Here is a 21424-nt window from a genome sequence, read left to right on the forward strand (position 1 = left end):
GCAAAAAAGCCTCTTGCCGCCCCCCGCCCCCCGGTGGGGAGCGCCACAGGGAGGGCAGCGAGCCCGGCCGTGGCCCCGCTCTCCCTGACCGGCCAGAGCGCTGGGAGGAGGGCGGCGAGCCCGGCCGCGGGCCCCGCTCTCCCTGACCGGCCGTAGCGCCGGGAGGAGGGCGGAGAGCCCAGCTGCAGCCCCGCTCTCCCCGGCTGGCCGGAGCGCCGGGGGGAGGGCGGCGAGCCCGGCCGGGACCCCACTCTCCCCGACCAGCTGGAGCGCCGGGGGGAGGTCAGCGAGCCTGGCCGCGGCCCCGCTCTCCCCGACCGGCCAGAGCGCCGGGAGGAGGGCAGAGAGCCTGGCCGCGGCCCCGCTCTCCCCGACCGGCTGGAGCACCGGGGGAGGGTGGCGAGCCCGCTGCGGCTCCGCTCTCCCTGGGTGAGCGCCGCCCCCCTCCAGGTGCCGCCCCAAGCACATGCTTGGTAGGCTGGTGCCTGGAGCCGGCCCTGCATAGAACTAGTTACAAAAATAATATGCCTATCTGTAATTACATCAGTAGAGTCATTGCACTCCATCAGGTTAATAATCTAAGCTACATCTCCAAAAGAAGCAACAGAGGGTCCTGTGGCACCTTTAAGACTAACAGAAGTATTGCGAGCATAAGCTTTCGTGGGTAAGAACCTCACTTCTTCAGATGCAAGTCAGTGAGTAAGAACCTCACTTCTGCATCTGAAGAAGTGAGGTTCTTACCCACGAAAGCTTATGCTCCCAATACTTCTGTTAGGCTAGGTCTACACTACAGCGGGGGTCCGACCTAAGATACGCAACTTCAGCTATGTGAATACCGTAGCTGAAGTTGCGTATTTTAGGTCGACTTACCTGGCTGTGAGGACAGGGGAAAGTCGACCGCTGCCGCGCTGCCGTCGACTCCGCTGCCGCCTCTTGCCGCGGTGGATTTCCGGAGTCGACGGCAGAGCGATCAGGGATCGATTTTATCGCGTCTTCACTAGACGCGATAAGTCGATCCCAGAAAATCGATTGCCTGCCGCCGGACCCTCCGGTAAGTGTAGATGTACCCTTAGTCTTAAAGGTGCCACAGGACCCTCTGTTGCTTTTTACAGATTCAGACTAACACGGCTACCCCTCTGATACTAATCTCCAAAAGAGTGTACACAGTTTATTTAAAAGTGGACATTTTGCACACAAGAGCATGTGTAAGCTCTTGGCACACATGGCATTTTGAAATCACATGCAAATTAGCATGTGAATGTCTTGTTCTGCACCATTCAGAAAATGGGTGGCCCTACAAAAGTTTTCATATAAGCATCAATTTCACTGAGGAATTTTGTGAGCGCCAATTTCTCACCTATTAAAAGCAAATCTTGACTAAGAATGTCTTGAGTTCAGAAAAGTGCATACATTATAGCAGTAATAAATCTAATAATTCATTTTACTTGCAAACAAGCATCCCCAATGTTTTGAATTTAAATGAGGTCCCTTAAGACTCAAGAATCAACTCTATCTCACAGGGAGCAAGTTTTAGATAAAAAGATCATTTTGAATCTCTATAAAGGGATATTTTTAAAAAAGGTCATGCAAATCTAATGGTAAAAACTGCCTCATAAGAAATCTTGTAAGCAACAGTCTTACTGAATACATTTAAGACAAAGATGTTTTTATGAGGACCTCATAGTCACTATGGGCCTGGTTCTGCATTCATTACACAACAGGCCCTGTATTTGTTTTTATGTTGCTGTAGAGTACAGCTCTAATAGCAATGCATGTATTGTTCTAGTAAGATATGATATTATTCTCATTTGTTAACTATAGATAAATCACAAACACATACACGCAAACACACTGATCAACCTCTGAATGAGTAAATTCATTTCTTAAAAGTGAAGATGTGGTTTAAAGTTTAATACTTTGGATGATTGAGCATAATTATTATAATCCAAATTAAACTGCATTGCAGTGCCATTTGAAGGCTGACAAATAGAAGACATATGGGTCTGTTTAAGTAATACAAAAAAGGTTACAGCATCTCATATTTATATTGCTTTTTAATATATGCATTATTATTTCATATTTGGGGTTATTTTCCTTGCAAAACCTTTGAGAATGAGTGTTTACATATGCTGACAACTTCCATTTCAATACTGTAGTATGTAACTAAGAGCCAAGCGACTAAACTACTACAAGGTTGTCCAAATCAAACAGGGGAAAGTATGCAGTAAAATGTATGTTCACAACACAAGAGCATGGCAAATTCTTCCAAAAACCAGGAGCCATTACAAGACTTTCAAAATATATTCCATTTCACACAGCTGGAATTAAAATGTATGTGAATGTGAATGTGTGAGAAAGAGTCTTTGGGTTAAGTCTAGAAACAAGAGCAACAAGGGTGATGACGTGGTGGGTAGGGTTACCATATCTGAAATTTCAAAAAAGAGGACACTCCATTGGGGGTTAGCCCCGCCCCCTAGCCACTCCCTCCCACTTCCCGCCCCCTGACAGCCCCCCCAGAACCCCTGACCCATCTAACCCCCCCACTCCCTGTCCCTGACAGTCCCCCCCAGAACCCCAACCCATCTAACCCCCCCTGCTCCCTGTCCCTGACTGCTCCCCTTCTCCAACTCCCTGGCCCCCTTACTGTGCCACTCGGCTTAGAGCAGGTGTCTGGCTCCACGCCCCAAGGAGCGCCCCGCCCTGCCCCGCCCCGAGTGCTGCCGAGAGGCGTGCTGAGGCTGTGGAGGAGGGGAGAAGCGGGGGAGGGGCTCTGGCCGCCGCTGCCAGCCCCGCCGCCGCTTTCCCTCACAGGTGCACTGCCCCGCCCCCCAGCGCTGCCGGGCGGCGTGTTAAGGCTGCAGGGGATGGGGGGAGCCGAGAAGGGGCTTTGGCTGCCGAGGCCCCAATGCGAGCGGCGCTCGGCCACCCTGTCAGCCACTTTTCGGTCGATAAATAGCCGACCGGTGGGAAATCCCGGACATTTTTAGAAATCCCCCCTGGACGGCTATTTAAAGAGCGAAAAGCCGGATATGTCCAGGGAAACCCAGACGTATGGTAGCCCTAGAGGTGGGCATCTGCTGTAGACCACCAGACCAGGAGGATGAGGTAGACGAGGCTTTCTTCAGACAACTAACAGAAGTTTCCAGATCACAGGCCCTGGTTCTCATGGGGGACTTCAATCACCCTGACACCTGCTGGAGAGCAATACAGCAGTGCACAGACAATCCAGGAAGTTTTTGGACAGTGTTGGGGACAACTTCCTGGTGCAAGTGCTGGAGGAACCAACTAGGGGCTGTGCTCCTCTTGACCTGCTGCTCAGAAAAAGGGAAGAATTGGTAGGGGAAGTAGAAGTGGGTGGCAACCTGGGCAGCAGTGACTGTGAGATGGTCGAGTTCAGGAACAAAAGGAAGAAAGGAGAGCAGCAGAATATGGACCCTGGACTTCAGAAAAGCAGACTTTGACTCCCTTAGGGAACTGATGGGCAGGATACCCTGGGAGGCTAATATGAGGGGAAAGGAGTCCAGGAGAGCTGGCTGGTATTTTAAAGAAGCCTTATTGAGGGTGCAGGAATAAACCATCCCAATGTGCAGAAAGAATAGCAAATATGGCAGGCGACCAGCTTCGTTTAACAGAGAAATCTTTGGTGAGCTTAAACACAAAAAGGAAGCTTATAAGAAGTGGAAACTTAGACAGATGACTAGAGAGGAGTATAAAAATATTGCTCGAGCATGCAGGGGTGTAATCAGGAAGGCCAAAGCACAATTTGAGTTACAGCTAGCAAGGGATTTGAAGGGTAACAAGAAGGGTTCTATAGGCATGTTAGCAACAAGAAGGTGGTCAGGGAAAGTGTGGGACCCTTACTGAATGGGGGGAGGGCAACCTAGTGACAGATGATGTGGAAAAAGCTGAAGTACTCAATGCTTTTTTTGCCTCGATCTTCACAGACAAAGTCAGCTCCCAGACTGCTGCACTGGGCAGCACAGTATGGGGAGGAGGTGAGCAGCCCTCAGTAGTGAAAGAACAGGTTAAGGACTATTTAGCAAAGCTGGAGATGCACAAGTCCATGGGCTGGATGAAATGCAACTGAGGGTGCTGACGGAGGTGGCTGATGTGATTGCAGAGCCATTGGCCATTATCTCTGAAAACTCGTGGCGATCGGGAGACGATTGGAAAAAGGTAAATATAGTGTCCATCTTTAAAAAAGGGAAGAAGAAGAATCCGGGGAACTAAAGAACTTTCAGTTCCTGGAAAAATCATTGAGCAGGTCCTCAAGGAATCCATTTTGAAGTACTTGGAAGAGAGGAAAGTGATCAGGAAAAGTCAACATGGATTCACTAAGGGCAAGTCACGCCTGACCAACCTGATTGCCTTTTATGATGAGATAACTGGCTCTGTGGATATGGGGAAAGCAGTGGATGTGATATACCTTGACTTTAGCAAAGCTTTTGATATGGTCTCCCACAGTATTCTTGCCAGCAAGTTAAAGAAGTATGAATTGGATGAATGGACTATAAGGTGGATAGAAAGCTGTCTAGATTGTCGGGCTCAACGGGTAGTGATCAACGGCTTGATGTCTAGTTGGCAGCCGGTATCAAGTAGAGTGCCTCAGGGGTCGGTCCTGGGACCGGTTCTGTTCAACATCTTCATTAATGATCTGGATGATGGGATGGATTGCACCCTCAGCAAGTTCGCGGATGACACTAAGCTGGGGGGGAGTGGTAGATACGCTGGAGGGTAGGGGATAGGGTCCAGAGTGACCTAGACAAAGTGGAGGATTGGGCCAAAAGAAATCTGATGAGGTTCAACAAATACAAGTGCAGACTCTTGCACTTAGGACAGAAGAATCCCCTGCCCCAGTCCCAACTCAGCCTGTGGTCCGGACCTGCCGTGGCCAGGGCAGCATGGCCAGAGGGGCCTGGGCCCAGCCATGGCCGGATCAGGCCCAGCCTGGCCCGGCCCCAGGTGCGGCCACGGCGGCCCGGCCCCAGACATGGATGGGGCTGTGCGGCCTGGACTGACCCCGGAGAGGCTAGGATCCAGCTGTGGTGGTGCTCCCCTGGCCCAGCCCCAGGCACGGCTGGAGCGGCCCTCCCCCAGTCCGGACCTGCTGGGGCCAGGGGAAGGGTGCCTATCCTTCAGCCCCAACTCCAGAGTTCCTGTGATGGGGAGAGGTGCCTCCCACCCCAGCCTAGGTACTGCTGTGGGAAGAGAGCACTGGGGGGAGTCCTCTCTCCCCGTGTAGCCCCAGAGTACCCTTCTGCACTCCAAACCCCTCATCCCCGGCCCCATCTGAGAGCCCGCACCCCCAGCCAGAGTCCTCACCCCCTGCACCCAGCCCTCTGCCCCAGCCCTGACCCCTCATCCCCGGCCCCAGCCCAGAGCCCGCACCCCCAGCCGGAGTCCTCACACCCCTGCACCCCAATCCTCTGACCCAGCCCTGAGCCCCCTCCCACACTCTGAACCCCTTGGCCCCACCCCCACCAGATGAATTTTTTAACACATCACCTCCATATTGGTGCACATAACAAAATTCATTCCGCATATGGGTGGGAAAAATTATAGGGAACACTGCTTCTGAGGTCTCTTCCAACCCTAATCTTCTATGAGTCTATGAGAGACAGAAGATCAAGTGAGTTGTGAGTAGGAATGTCAGTGCAGACTAAGTGAAAATAAAATCTTTGTGAATTGGAATGATTCTGAAATGGTGCAACACAACGATAAACCTGGGCAGTGTGGTTTTCTGAGAGTGAGTACCTGGCCATATTCTTTGCCTTGATCTTAACTAAACTCTTTGCTTATGGCCAAGGTTATAAGCACTAGGGTAGGTACACCAGTCTAAAGATCCCTAACATAGACAAACCTTAGGATTAGTAGTTCAAACTTAAGGGTTTTGCCATGACACTGATCCTATCACTACTGAGAACTCAGATGGCACTTCCCATCTTCAAACCATTTTACAAACAATGAATTAATCTTCACAACATTCCTGTGAGAAAAAGAAGTTAACTGACTTGTCAAAGGTCACAGAGAGATTTAGTGTCAGAGCTGGGATTAGACCTTAAAAGATTCTTCCTCTCAGACCTGTGTTCAGATCACTAAACTTCACCTAAGAAAAGAAGTTTTGTGGAGGTGATGTGTTCAGCCACAGGTTGGATGGGGCAGTGAGTGCCTTGCTTGTTCAACAGTTATCACTGTGGCCATTTAATGATGGGCAGGACAGTTGGATACTGCAGTGATGATGGCCATAAAATAACTGGATGGAAAGATATGACTTACAGAGAAGCAACAGAGTTTATAAAGGCGGTTTGCTACTATTTTTGCTTTAGTTATTAGTGAAGAGGGAATCATTACAGTTCTAGAAGAATCCTAAAAATCAGGCTACATCATACAATGGAACTATTAGGGGCACAAACAATTGTATCATAATATGAAGTACGGAAAGGTACTGAACTGTTGTCACAGCATAGATTTTAAAGTCATTGCACTGGCATATTTCATGAAATCATGACAGTTATTTCCTTCTTTATTCTATGCTCTCCCTTCATCATCTTACTGGGGTTCCATCCTGAACCACATTTGACCTTCCTTTTAATATACAAACCATTGGTTATATTTCTATACTTCTTTGTACAGTTTATTATATTGGCTGGATTGGCATTCCTAAGCTCAGAGCTATTATAAACGGTGTGAAGAAAACAAAGAGCTTGTAATGTCTGCAAAACAGCTATTTTTGTGTTCAAGGCTACTACAAACACCCCAGCTGTCAAGAGCATATAATAATCATGAACCAATTATTCCTGGGCTCACGGTTACTACAAATTCTGCAGGAAGCTGATGGAGTTAGTCATGGTTGCAAACTGGCTATGTCTGGACTCCTGGCTATAATCATTTCTGTGTGAAGCCAGGGCCATCCTTACCCATACACAAACTACGCAGCTGAGTAGGACACCAGGAAATTTGGGGCACCAAATTTCCCGGTGCCCTATGCAGATACATGCTGCCCCAGCAGCCAGCCCGATCCCCCAGCCAGCTGAGCCAGCCAGGAAAGCTGCCCCCGCCCCGCCACTGCCCTGCGTCTTCCCACCCCTGCTCCACCTCAGCCCCGCCCCCACTCCACCCCTTCCCTTGAGCTACGTCCCAGGGGACTGCAGCAGGGGTCGGGCGCGCCCCGCACTCAACAGGCGGCAGGAAGTGGAGCGACCCGGCCCCAGCTTGCTCCGCTCCGCTGGCTCCCAGCTGCGCCACCGGTGAGTGCTGGGGGGCGGTTCTCCCTCTGCTCCCCAAGTCCCAAAGCTGGGAGCCAGGGGAGCAGAGCGGAGCGGGCTGGGTCTGGGTCACTCCAATTCCCGCCACCCTGTGAGTGCGGGGTCGGGCCCACCCTGCAATCACCGGGTGGCAGGAAGTGGAGCGACTCGGCCCCAACCCGCTCCGCTCTGCCAGCTCGTACTGGGGGGCGGTTTTCCCCCGCCTTCCAAGCCTGCTCCTTCTCCCCCCCCCGGAGACTTGGGGCCAGCCCCCCCCCCATGGGGGGGCTGCATAGGGCACCAAAATGTCTAGGGACAGCCCTGGGTGAAGCCAAAAGAACTTACAATAGACATAAAACTATGAGCCTAGTAACAGCAAATATAAATAAGTCATGAATGACAGAGTTCATTAAGACAAAGTTGTGGTGTTTCGATCCTCATGGATAGGGCTCTGTGTTTGTCATGGAGGTCGGTGACTTTCCGTGACCTCTGTGACTTCTGCAGCAGCCAGTGTGGCTGACCCCAGGGCTGCGCAAGCAGCTGGCTCCACAGCCAGCTGCTCAGGTGGCCCCAGGGACAGCCACACCAGCCACTGTTGGAGCGGCTCTGCAACCAGCCGCTCAGGCAGCCCTGCAGCCAGTCACACCAGCCGCTTCTGGAGCGGCCCTGGGGCCAGCCGCACCGGCCACTGCTCAGGCAGCCCTGTGCAGCTGGCCCTGGGACTGCTGCAGCGGCAGGTGTGGCTGGCCCCAGGGACTGCCTGAGCAGTGGTCCCGGGAGTAGCCAGATGAGCGGTGGGTGGGCAGCCCCCGGCAGCGGTCCCAGGATGGCCAGAGCAGCCGCTGCTCAGCTGCCCCTGGCCCCCCCACAGCAGTACCTCTCCCCCTCCGCCCCCAAGATTTAATCAGGGGTATTTATAGTATAAGTCATGGACAGATCATGGGCCATGAATTTTTGTTTACTGCCTGTGACCTGTCCATGACTTTTATAAAATATATCCATGACTAAATCATAGCCTTACTCATGGCATTACAAATACCAGGGATGTGCAATAGGAGTTTACAAAATATAGCAATCTGGTATTTCTCAGATCGTGGTTAGTACACATTCCAAGGACAAGCCAGCAGCATTTATTACATGTGACCTAAGTACCCTCTGGGTTCAGTGGTATAGTTAGACAAAGGACTTTAATAATAATGGTTGTGAATTGGCTGTTTCTAGATTCAGTTATTACAAACTCATCAGACAAGCTAAAGGCCTTTATAATATTATAAAAGGCTATTTCTCAGAAAGCCATAGTCTACACTTATGATGTAGGTATGACACTTTCAACATTCATCAAGTTTTACTGATGTTTGTAAAGCCTAGCAGGTGCCTGATGATGGTTTGTGTCCCAAAGCACTTCATGACACTTCATGTTCACTGTGGGGAGACTGCTTAGTGCTCCCACTACTAAGGAATTGCACTTTCAAAATTAGCACTGAGTCTTACCATAAAATTTACTCTATGACTGGTCCTTACTTTCAGAAGTAAGTTCCTCTGCTTTCAGAAATGGATTAATCAGGAAAACCAAAACTATATGTGTTTAGGGCCATATCCTGCTAACCTCTTACTGAACTGGCTCATTTCAATGGTACTCCAAGATGTAAGGTTATCCAGCGTGAGTAAGGCTGGCAGTGTATGGCTCTTAACATCTAACGCTAACATGTCAGCAATCAATTGTATATTACTTACTGTACAGGGAGTTAAAGGTGACCTACATGGGAAAAATTGGGTTCATGCATTTTTATAACTCAAAAGAAGACCTAAATGGCTTTTTATATTTTTTTTAAAAAAGCTTATTTTTTATTTGTCTTACAAATACGAAAAATATTAAGTCTTGTCTTCCTTATTTTGCTGGAAGTCTTCTTGGAGGATCAGGGAACTGGCTGGGAGCTTTCTCAGACTATGACTGAAGTTGCAGGGTGCTGAATCTCTAGCAAAGATGTAAGGCATTTGGGTTAAATAGATGTTGATAAATAATCAAACAAAAACAAAATTTTAAATATTCTGACTAAAATCCCCTTTCCTTCTCAATCGCTTGGCTTTCACTTCCTTAGTACTTGTGCTATTAGTTTTCCAATCCATGGATTCTTCCAGGAAAAACAAGATAGACGAGATCATAGATGCCAACTCCATGGGTGCTCCAGGGCTGGAAAAAAATTAGTGGGCGCTTTGCACCCACCAGCAGCCAGCTCCTCCACCTCCCCTCGCAACGTCTCCTACCCGCCAGCAGCCCCGCCGATCACCTCCCCTCGCAGCGTCTCCTACCCGCCAGCAGCCCCGCTGATCAACTCCTCCCACTCCCTCCCAGTGCCTCCTGCCCACAGCGATCAGCTGTTCTGTTGCGTGCAGGAGTCACTGAGAATGGATGCACTGCTGCCCCTTTCCCTTGGCCGCCCCAGGCACCTGCTTCCTTCGCTGGTGCCGGCCCTGGGTGGGATCCACATACCTCCCTTGCTGGGGCGTGCTCAGGGTAGAGGGCAGAACTGGGCAGGAAGAGGTGGATGTGACAGGTTTGGTCACACAGACCCCCTTGGGACTGTCACCTGACGTGCTGGAATTACCTCTGAGCCCATTTTCCCTGCCAGCTTGGGACTCCAGAACCCTGCCTTGTTGAGCCAGACATGCTAGCCTACTGCAACACACACCCAGGTCTGGTCCACGCCTCCGCAGCTGCAGACTTTAACCAAAAACTACTCAGCAGGTCTATCTCCAGCACCCAGACACCCAGTTCCCAATAGGATCCAAACGCCAAATAAATTAGTTTTACTCAGTGTAAAGCTTATACAGGGTAAACTCATAAATTGTCCACCCTCTATAAGACTGATAAAGAGATATGCACAGCTGTTTGCTCCCCCAGGTATTAATCACTTACTCTGGGTTAAATAATAAACAAAAGTGATTTTATTAAGTATAAAAAGTAGGATTTAAGTAGTTTCAAGTAATAACAGGCAGAACAAAGTAAGTTACCAAGCAAAATAAAACAAAACACACAAGTCTAAGCCTAATACATTAAGAAATTGGTTACAGGCAAAATCTCACCCTCAGAGATGTTCCAATAAGCTTCTTTCACAGACTAGACTCCTACCTAGTCTGGACCCAATCCTTTCCTCTGGTACAGTTCTTGTTAGTTCCAGCTCAGGTGGTAACTAGGGGATTTCTCATGACTGGCAGCCCCTTTGTTCTGTTCCACCCCCTTTTATAGCTTTGGCACAAAGCGGGAATCTTTTGTCTTTCTGGGACCCCACCCCTCCTTCTAAATGGAAAAGTACCAGATTTAAGATGGATTTCATTACCAGGTGACATTGTCCCATGTCCTGTGAGACCCCAGCCTTCATTATTCCTGGGCTGGCCTGCATGCACCCAGGAAGGTTTGCAAGTAAACAGACCGTTTACAACCAATTGTTCTAGTCAATGGGAGCCATCAAGCTTCCAAACCACCATTAATGGCCCACACTTTGCATAATTACAATAGGACCTCAGAGTTATATTTCATATTTCTAGCTTCAGATACAAGAACGATACATGCATACAAATAGGATGAACACACTCAGTAGATTATAAGCTTTGTAATGATACCTTACAAGAGACCTTTTGCATAAAGCATATTCCAGTTACATCATATTCACACTTACAAGCATATTTCCATAAAACATATGGAGTGCAATGTCACAGTGGAGAAGAGGCAGGGTGAGGGTGAAGGGGGGCGGGAAGAGGCAGAGTGAGGTAGGGGTTTGGGGGAAGGGGTGGAGTGTGGGTGGGACCTGGGCCAGAGTGGGGGTTGAGCACCCCCAGGGCAAGGAGGAAGCTGGCACCTGTGGACAAGATCTCCCTTTCTAATAAAAACAAACTAGTAGGAAAAAAACCTTACACAACCCAAAAAACTACCCCATTTGTGGGTTAAACTCTTTTGTGTCTTCTTTATATGGTATTAATAAACAAAGAGAGGCACAAACTCACTTTTTCACTGTGCAGGTTACCTTTATGTCTTTTGACAGGTTTATTCCCTTCTTGGGCATTCATTTAAGGGTTTCACTATATTTCTTAATATATTTTGGTATGCACCTGTTTTTTTAAACACAACTTATGCCTTTCACAGAAGTTCATGTTTGAATGGACTCCACTAAGTATTGTTAGTTCTCAACAAATTTCCTAGTTTCATTCCATAGTAATATAGAGTATTGGCACCAAACATCACATATACTTGTCAGAACCCAATAAATAAATGGTGAGACCTGGGAACAAGCCACTGCAAAATCATGGAATCTTGTTACCAAAAAAGCCTGGGAAAATGTGACAGGGTGTAACAATAGCTGAGAATTAACCCTTCCATGACATTTTCATCACATAGGAAATCTCAGATCCTAGTATCTCATGCACCCACACTGTCCATCCATAATCAACTATGTCACCTTTGACAATTCTGGTGAAGATTTGCATTCATTGCCAGTGTAAACATTTTCCTTTCCAAAGTGTGGCCATTTACATGGCAAGCCCTTCCTACTTCAGAGTAGCAGTGGCATATTAGGCAAGGGATGTTGTGTTGGCACAATGACATTTATAAAGCCCACCGTTAGCTAGAAAGGAAGGAAAAAGATGAAAACAGGACATCCATCATGTTAATAGGAAAAGAAGAAGAAAAACACCATCAACCTGACTAAAAGTAGTAAACTTTGCAATGAATACAGTCTATTCAGTAACCAGCTAGGAAATGTGTTCATTTCTATTAAGTACCTGTCCTGGCCTCCAAATATTTATTTCCATGATTAATTCTATATTTGTGCTGTGTGTTGTAATATGTAAATATTACAATACTGCACAGTACAACTATAGATATAACTGTATACACATATCAATGACTGGACACAACATGTGTACAGTGTATTACAAGGGTACGTCTATACTTACCTCCGGGTCCGGCGGTAAGCAATCGAACTTCTGGGATCGATTTATCACGTCTTGTCTAGACGCGATAAATCGATCCCGGAAGTGCTCGCCGTCGACGCCGGTACTCCTGCTCCGCGAGAGGAGTACGCGGAGTCGACGGGGGAGCCTGCCTGCCGCGTGTGGACCCGTGGTAAGTTCGAACTAAGATACTTCGACTTCAGCTACGTTATTCACGTAGCTGAAGTTGCGTATCTTAGTTCGAAGTGGGGGGTTAGTGTGAACCAGCCCCAAGAAAACTGCAACAACCCCACAAATAACTGCCCTTTTACCCTCAACTGATTCCCTACTCAAACATCCAGAAAAAGAGGAGTTTTGCAATGTGCCTGGTAAATTAACAAATCTGGGCTCTGACAGACCAGGACAGGGAACAAATTTTAGTAGTTGAGAATCTCTCCCATAATACCCTACCTGTAGCTCCCACTTAAACAAGGGAGATGCAGGCTTTAGCTCATCAGTTGGTCTCAAATGCAACATTATTATACTGGGAGAAAGACAATGAGTTCAAAGCAGTAGGTTTGCCTTGGGAGTTATTATTATTTGTATTACAGACGTTGTGCTAGGTGCTGTACAAACACAGAACAAAAAGATGGTCCCTGCCCCAAAGAGTTTGTGCTTATAATTATGGATAAAGCAACCAGAAGGACAAATGTTTATTCTTTTTTGGAAGGCTATCCCTGAAAACAAGGCTATCTGCACTGAACAGATTATGACAGATTTCTGTGTAACTGAAAGGCAACCTGTTCTTAGATAGCCTAATCATGAATGTAGATCAGAGTAAGAGTTTGTTATAAATTGGGATAAAATTAGTAGATATGCAGCTTCTGAAGCAATCTTTCAGGGTCTGGCAACTCTGCCATGGCTTCTCGGTGGGGTATTGCTTTTCAACCCCCAAGATTTTATTTTAAGATGATGCTCTTACTCGGTCTTTGTGTGTCCCCCACAGTGCAGTTTGACATGATGCGGGCCTGTAACCTAATCGCTACCGTCGCCTTGACTGCTGGTCAGCTCATTTTCGTCTTGGGCCTAGTGGAACTGCCTGTTATTTCACAGGATGTCCAGTGGTGGGAGGAAGCCATAGCTGCTGTGTTCCAACTTGCCAGTAAGTACCTCTTTTTGCACATGGAGAAGGACCTGGTAAATTCTATCTAGATCAGGACAGGCAGAGTATTCTGCTTTACACATTTTTTTAGAATAAACAGAACAGCAATAGGATTTGAATTCCAAAGTAGATCTCGTCGGATGTTTTCTATCCCTCAATAGCGCTCTCTTAATATTAGCTCATTGATTTACGAGCTTCTGCAGAACACAAACAGGAGATTATTTCTGGAATAGATCTGAATAAGTCCTCAGTCAACCAAGAAAACAAGCCACTGTGTAGCTCTCATTAGTAAAGAAGGCAAAACACAAGGAAACACAGTGGAAGCCAAACCTCAAGATTTAATAGGACTAAAAATACCAGAGGGACTATAGAGAAGAGTAAAGATAGGACAGAATGAATTTCTGCAGTCATACTGCAGTGTGATTATATGCCTTTACTTGACTGAATTTTAGTCCAGGGAGATCTGCTAGATTGCAATGAGTGGGAATGACTAGTAAATAAAACTACAAACTGCAGAATGAAACACGATGGAAACACTGACAGTTATAAATGAAATTCCCATAGTAATTCTCATGGATAATAACTGTATACAGAATCCAGTGGGGAAAGGAGGAAATGGTTTCATCTCTACTCCACAGTGAAACCACGGGCATCAAATCATAAACATTTTGCATTAATGCCTTCCTTTACTACACAAGTCAGTCAAGACATCCATGCAAAGAACAGTCATTGAATAGGAGTTCCATACACAGAGGGCTTGCAGGATTGGGTCCAAAATGTATAATTAAATGGAAAAAAAACATGGTGATGTAATATTAATGCATGTTAAGGTCAGAGCCCGATTCTTTACTTCAGTTTAAATCTCACAGCAATGCCTTTGCAGTGCCACTGGTGAAGGATAGCTGAGACACCCGTTCAAGACTACTGGGATTCAAAGGCCCAATAGGGAAAAGGGACTGTATGATACACAAAGAGACATATTAGTTTAAGCTGTAATACACTCAGTTTCTGAGTCCAGTGGGACCCCATGCACTGGTGCAACACTGCCAGGATCCAAAAGCCTTAGCAGAGCAAGATCTGCACACAGCCTCTTCTTGTGAGGTCAGCAGCACAGCACACTGCTTTTACCTTTGGATGCCTTTTGTCCAGTTCTTTCTTCCCTTTGGTGTGAGGTCTGCCTTTCTCTCCCTCTCTCTCCTCCTCTCCGAAGCTCAGCATGCCTGTTTTCCACAGACAGGAAATGCATTCTGGCTCTGTTTAGATTTGTTGTTTCATTGACAAACAGTCCAGTGGACAGCCATGTGCCTTTCTTCTATCAAGGCTGCTAATTTTAGACTGGGCTTTTTTTTTTTTTCCCCCTGTGCTGGAGTCTGTTTTAAATACAGTCAGAGAGAGACTGAAGGGCGCCAGGATATCCCGACACAGGAGAAGGAAATGCCTGCTATTACCTGTTATGCAAGCTGAACCTTGAAATCCCCAGTGCTGGGAGGGGAAAAGGGAGGAAAGCCAGAGTCAGAATGATTAACAAAACGCTAATGAGAACAGTGAAAGAAAAAACAAATGAACTCCTGGACTCAACTGTCTATACTCAAAGGTGTGAAAAGAGGGAATCTGGCAGCTAGTGACACTGTTACAAAGAAAGACCATCGGCTACGGCTCCTGTTTGCAGAGGTGATGCAATGAGTCTCATAGGAAGATAGAAAGGGGAGCAAGGTCAGCTGTCAGATATATTGCTCTCCACTAGATGAACCTTCATTGTTACCTGGATGTTTTCTCTCAGTCTTGCAATGAGTTACAGGAGACCCATTTAAAATCTTATTCGCTTCATGAAGTTTTATGTTTAAAATAATTCTCTCCAGGCCATACAGTTGATATATTCTCACATGAACACATTTAGATAAAGAAGGAGAGAGATGTAAACTTCCACTACCCCATCCAACGATCAACTTTCTACCGGTAGCTCTCACTCTTTCTCAAGGATGATGAGGGATGGCTGGGAATGAAAGGAAGTCAGTCTGACTATCCATGTTAATCTCGATCCTGGGATGAGGCATTAGGAGTGTGGTATCTGAGGAGGTCGTTTCCTCCTTTGTACCCCTGGCACATAATGTATTCCTTCCACTATCAAGAAACTCAAGTTGACCACAAAAATCTCACCTGCCAAGTCTCCTGGATTAAGCCCAGAGTACACAACATTAAACTTCATGACCAACGTGTTATTTCTATTTTTTTTTATACCAATGTACACATTCATAGTGTGAGTGGGACCAAAAGTTCAGCTGATTGGACAAAATACACTGCTAGATCTAAGACATCAGGAGTGTTTTGTTTGTTTTCTGATGGGAGACGGGATCTTTTCCACTGGGAAACTACAGGCAATAGTTTGTAGCCAATCCTATGTTCCAGAGCAAGAACCTCCCAGAAGGTTTCAGCGTAAACTAGCAAGTCCAAGAAGGGCAGACGCCTAAGAAGAGAACAGTGGATATGAAACATGTATTTATAAGAACTTTCTACACAAAACATAGTCAAATGAGGATTGTGGAGTTTCATTCACACTGTGGAATTCTGCCCCCTTCATTTCTAATATGACATTTGTCTTGGTTCAGCATGACATTTTGATTACAAAATTAGAAAGATTTAAAATTAGCATGGTGCACATTAAATGGTTTAAAAAATAGCTAACTGATAGGTCTCAAAATGTAATTGTAAATGGGGAATCATCATTGAATGGGTGTGTTTCTAGTGGGATCCTGCAGGGATCTGTTCTTGGCCCTTATGCGATTTAATCTTTCTATTAATGACCTGGAAGAAAACAAAATCATCACTGATAAAGTTTGCAGATGACACAAAAATTTGGGGAGTGGTAAATAATGAAGGTATCAGTGACTTGTCCTCGTGTGATCTGGATCACTTGCTAAGCTGGGCTCAAGCAAACAATGTGTGTTTTAACACAGCTAAATATAAATGTATACATCTAGGAACAAAGAATGTAGACCATACCTACACAATGGGGACGCTACCCTGGGAAGCAATGATCTGACAAAGATTTGGGAATTGTGGTGGATAATCAGCTGAACATGAGCTCTCAGTGAGGCGCTGTGGCCAAAATGGCCAATACAATCCTTGGATGCATAAACAGGGGAATCTCAAAGAGTAGAGAGATTATTTTACCTCTGCATTTGGCCCTGGTGCTGGAATACTGCTGCAACACTCTGTCCAGTTCTGGGGCCCACAATTCAAGAAGAATGTCGATAAACTGGAGAGGGTTCAGACACAAGCCACAAGATGGATTAAAAGATCTTTCACAATCTTTCCTCCTGCAGTGCACCAGCAAGGGCTCCACAGACCACTAGTGATCACTGGCAGATTTATTACTTTTATTAATTTTTTTTTAACAATAGTCTTCAATCTGTTGGTGATCACCAGTGTTGGTTGTTTTCACCCTGAATACCATCCTAGCAACATAGCATGTGCACTATGCTATGGTTTCCTATTATTATTGTGATCTGAGAAGTCATTTTTATTACAGAAAACTGTGAGTTTCAAATGTTGTCATACTCTATAGGCCCCCAATCACAACTTCTGCCTTGACAACACAACCATCTCTGATCAACATGCACCTCACCAGCACTCACGACGGATCCCAGCCCTGTTTCTTTTTTATTTCTGCCACCTGCATGAGCATTTGACAGTCATTCAAAAGGATGACCCTCTGACAGAAAATAAAGCCCTAGGAAGCAGGGAGGAAGGAAACGAGAGAGGAAGCAGTACTCCAGTGGCTGTACTAGGATTCACACAGCTCCAAAACCTCATAACTCGCAGTTCACAGGAAAGAAAGCTGTTTGCTTTGGAAAAGTTATGTGGTGAAAATGGAACGAGTTTTGTGTGTGGAATTTTGTGTCAACCCTCAGAAATTTCTCTCTAGAAGTTTTTTCCAAGAAACTGTTACAGCTGCAACATGCTGAATATAAGGGTGGATAAAAAAAGCTCACAGAGTAACAATCCTAATGGGAACTCCTTCAAGTACTAAAATGATAGGGGGCAAAGGGGAATCTATAGAAGTTTAACCTACTAGGAACACAAGAACTGCTATATTAGATCAAACCCAACGTCTATCTAACCAAGCATCCTTTCTCTCACAGTTACTAGTATCAGCTGCTTCAGAGGACGATGCAAGAACCCCACAATTGGCACGTGTGGGATAATCTGCTCCCCACAGTAGGTTTAATCCTGGTCTCCAAGTATATGCCTACACTGCATTGTAAACCCAGATTTGTGGGACACATGCTTGCGGAGTCATGTTTCCATGCATTCACACTGCACTGTAAACTTGGGTTTACAACTCCTGGACCCGGGGCACACAACCGTGCTAAAGTGTCCATACTGCACAATGCAGACTTCCTGATTCACATCTGTGGCTTGAGCTGCATCCACACCACAAAGTGACAGGACTTGGACCCCAGTCACAGCAGGACTTAGGCTCAGACCCACCCTCCTGGGTGTGTCCACAGACCCAAGTCTTGAGGGCTTATTGACCTGACTCAGAAAGCTTTGTGCATGGACAGTAGGGCAGGGTTGGGCTTAAATCTGAGTCAGAGCCTGGGTTTACAATGCAGCACAGACATACCCCAATAGCAAGAGATTGGCTTAAACTGTAAACATGAGGTTTAATTTTTTTTCTTATTAAATTACGATCACTCTGGATATTCTTGAGATCCATATAAATGTCCAGCCCCTATACTGAAGACAATAAGAAGCCTTCTCTCTCTGCTTGGCTTGCCATTTATAGCCAAACACCTTATTACACCTTTCCTTTGAATTTCAAGCCTTGATTTCTAACTGTCTACACCTTGTGTCTTTTGGCTGACACCCCTTTAGTGGTAACCGATGGAGACACCCCTGCAGACATACTGTTCACTCTAGTCCCACAATACAGAGTAGGGACGATTGTGCATTGGCAGGGAGATAGAATAGATGAGCTAATGGGATTCTCCATTTCTAACTTCTATACCATTAACCTACATACATCTTAATGCAGTACAGAACAACAGAACAGTCATCACCGAACAAAGATGAAGATATCAATCATGCAACTAACTGGTCACTTCTTGTCCTTCCACTCATCTCCATGCCTTCATCCGTGTCATGCCTTACTCCTGGAACCCTTCCATGACTGATGTGACATGCCCATCCAAGTACTTATATGGCTCTAATCAGCCTAATATCTGCTTCCATCCTTGCTTCCTTCAAGTCCATCCTTAAAGCAGACTTCTATCAAGATGCCTATAAACCCAATACTTCTGAGGACTAGGGAACAGAATTAAATGAAACACTGTATATAATTTTTTTAAATCCCAACAAAAAAAACCAAAAATGATGGAACGTGACTTATGCTCAATGCCCTTATTCCTTCACACTTCTCATTACATCTCTGCCCCAATACACCTGTCAGGTGTTTTACTGAAACACTGAAACAGTTCTGACCCTCTGTTTATCAGTATGAAAGAAATATCTTTTTAAAAAAACGCAAAGATACTACAGTCATTTTAAAGTAGTGGGAATAGTTTTAGTTCCAATATTAAAACAATTATTTTTAAAAAAAAATCTGATTAAAAGAGCATTTTCAATAAACCTGATACTGGGTCAGACTCTGTTCTCACACTGGTTTCGCATCAACATATTCCACTGATGACAAGGGTGTTAACCGCAAGCTACATACCACTATAAGGGAAGGCAGAATCCCAGCCCCCGCTTTTCCTAGAATTCCTTCTAAAGGAAGTTATGAACGAAACAATAAATATTCAACAATATTCATCAAAAAAGGTCAATAGACTAGAATATTGCCAAAGGTTTACTGCTGCTAATAAATACCTTAGTGAAGGCAAAAGCTATTATTAATCAAAGCAGGAGACACTGATACTATGACAATGTTCTATTCCAGTTACTTTATTACACCAAATGCATCAAATTCCAGAAATATGCCTTTCGGTTAAACAAATGGGTGCACTTTACTTCAGCATTAAGGTGCACCAGTATTTTGCCCAGCAGCAAAGCACACAGTATGCACATAACCAGATAGTCCTCTCGGTCCCATCCTAGAACACCCCTCATCAAATGATTACAGAATAGCCTTTCCCACAGATATGATGCTCCAGTAGAGGCCCAGCGGAAAGCAAAGCGGTCCTTCCCCAGCAAAAAACCCTACCTTCCCACAAGGGTGAATACCTTCCCCAAAGGCCAGGCTGCTACAAGGTGAGCATGATGAATTTAGCACTGTGATTTAGTGAATAAACATACACCTCTACCTCGATATAACGCTGTCCTCGGGAGCCAAAAAATCTTACTGCGTTATAGGTGAAACCGTGTTATATCGAACTTGCTTTGATCTGCCGGAGTGCACAACCCCGCCTCCCCCGAGCACTGCTTTACTGCGTTATATCCGAATTCGTGTTATATCGGGTCGCGTTATATCGGGGTAGAGGTGTACCAGATGTTTCAGACAAATCTTGACTGGCACACATTCTCATTGGTGTAATAACAAGCAAACAAGAGATATGCAGTGTGCAGGATCAAACTGCTCCAATAAACTATGGGGCTCTTTGCTTCAAGAAATATCTAATCTTTGGAATAGTACTATTCACTACAGTACAAAGAAGTCTTGACTTCTGTACAGCGACAATGAAGCCTCCTAGTATGCGCCACAGTATCTCTCACTGAGTATGATCTCTCTTCACACTTCTGCTGCTGAACTCCCACATTTGTAAGCCTAACATCAGTTTCTGGTTACCTTGGTGATTATTACTGTTGATTGAGGATGCTGTAACTCATCCTGTCAAATACTTACCATAAAAATTTGATTTTAAAGCTCTCTCAACTCACTCACCCTAAACTAATTCACAGAGGTTAGAAACAGTGAACTGTAAGATCTCTCTCAAATAATATTCCTTGCTCTTCCTTCTACATCACACCTTTCTCTGCTCTTAAATGTCAGTTCCTGTCTAGCCTGTGGCAGACTGTACTGACCAGACAGTTTTTACTCTTCAATAGCTCCTATGACTCACTTATGCTCTTTGCCAAGTAAGAATCATTTTCTGAGCTCCTCATCTCCAGACTCCCTCCCATTCAGAACCTGGCATGAAACTGCGAGAAGAGAAAAGGCTGTCATGTGATTGGCTGCTGGTCTGAACCAGGGTTCAGGCAAAGGGCCTGTGAAGGGAAACAGTCCTGCTAACCAAAATAGTTTTATTTTAAGCACTGTGAGGAAACCTTAGTCTTTTTTCCTGATGAATAATCACTCCACAAAATAGAACAGAGGTGCTCACAAAGACTGCTGGTCTAGCCCAGAGCTGCATACCCATTTAGTATTCTAACTTGCCCTAAGTGATCTCAAAGATAGAAGAAAAAATGACAGGTAATATAATAATATAGGGGTTTGGAAGTAAGTTTACATAGTGGGAAATATGCTTAAGGCATTTCTTTACCTTTCTGAAGTTCCATAAAGCAATGTAAACAGACTATTGCCACTTTCCTGTGTGTAACTGATCAAGGCACGGGATGAAGTGTTTGTCTGGGGAATGCAGCACTCACAAATGCCAGTAAACCTGTAGGTATTTTCCCCAGCAGGTTTGTACCAATGGATCTCATTTTAGGTCAGGAAACTGGAAGTGCTAATCACACAATATTTCCACACATTAGACATAACAGTACCATAGATACACTGGCATACTGAAGAAGCCACTACACACAATGCAATGATTGGAAGTTATGCAGCTGCTATACTCAGACTAAAATTATTTATTGTGATATATTTTATCTAAAGTTACAGTAGAGGCAGGTTATTGCTGCCCATATAAGCAAAGATCTAAAACCTAGTGAAGTCAATGGAAAGACTACTACTGACTTCAACGGTCTTTGTATCAAGCCCATCATCACCAACTCTGTGCATTATCTATTCAAGGAAAAACTGATTAAGACGAGCCAGACAACTCAGTGATTCACTTATTACAAGGCACCAGAACAGCAAGGGAGATAGATGCCAGGATAATTCTGATACTTCCAGGGCACTCATTGTCTTGTGTGGCCCTGATCTCTA

General features: G+C 45.6%; 2 protein-coding genes across 2 annotated transcripts in view; one reads left to right on the forward strand and one right to left on the reverse strand.

Moving 5' to 3' along the window:
• IFT140 (intraflagellar transport 140) overlaps window positions 1–21424 on the reverse strand; it is a 230836-nt gene that overhangs the window by 40111 nt on the left and 169301 nt on the right. The window lies entirely within an intron of this gene.
• TMEM204 (transmembrane protein 204) overlaps window positions 1–21424 on the forward strand; it is a 34136-nt gene that overhangs the window by 2906 nt on the left and 9806 nt on the right. Inside the window, exon 2 of the mRNA XM_024219012.1 lies at window positions 13177–13332. Within this exon, the coding sequence (XP_024074780.1) occupies window positions 13177–13332 (156 nt within the window). The remainder of the gene's footprint in view (window positions 1–13176; window positions 13333–21424) is intronic.

This window comes from Terrapene carolina, unplaced genomic scaffold, assembly GCF_002925995.2.
Source record: "Terrapene carolina triunguis isolate 2854851 unplaced genomic scaffold, T_m_triunguis-2.0 Scaffold67, whole genome shotgun sequence".
Classification (NCBI taxonomy): domain Eukaryota; kingdom Metazoa; phylum Chordata; order Testudines; family Emydidae; genus Terrapene; species Terrapene triunguis.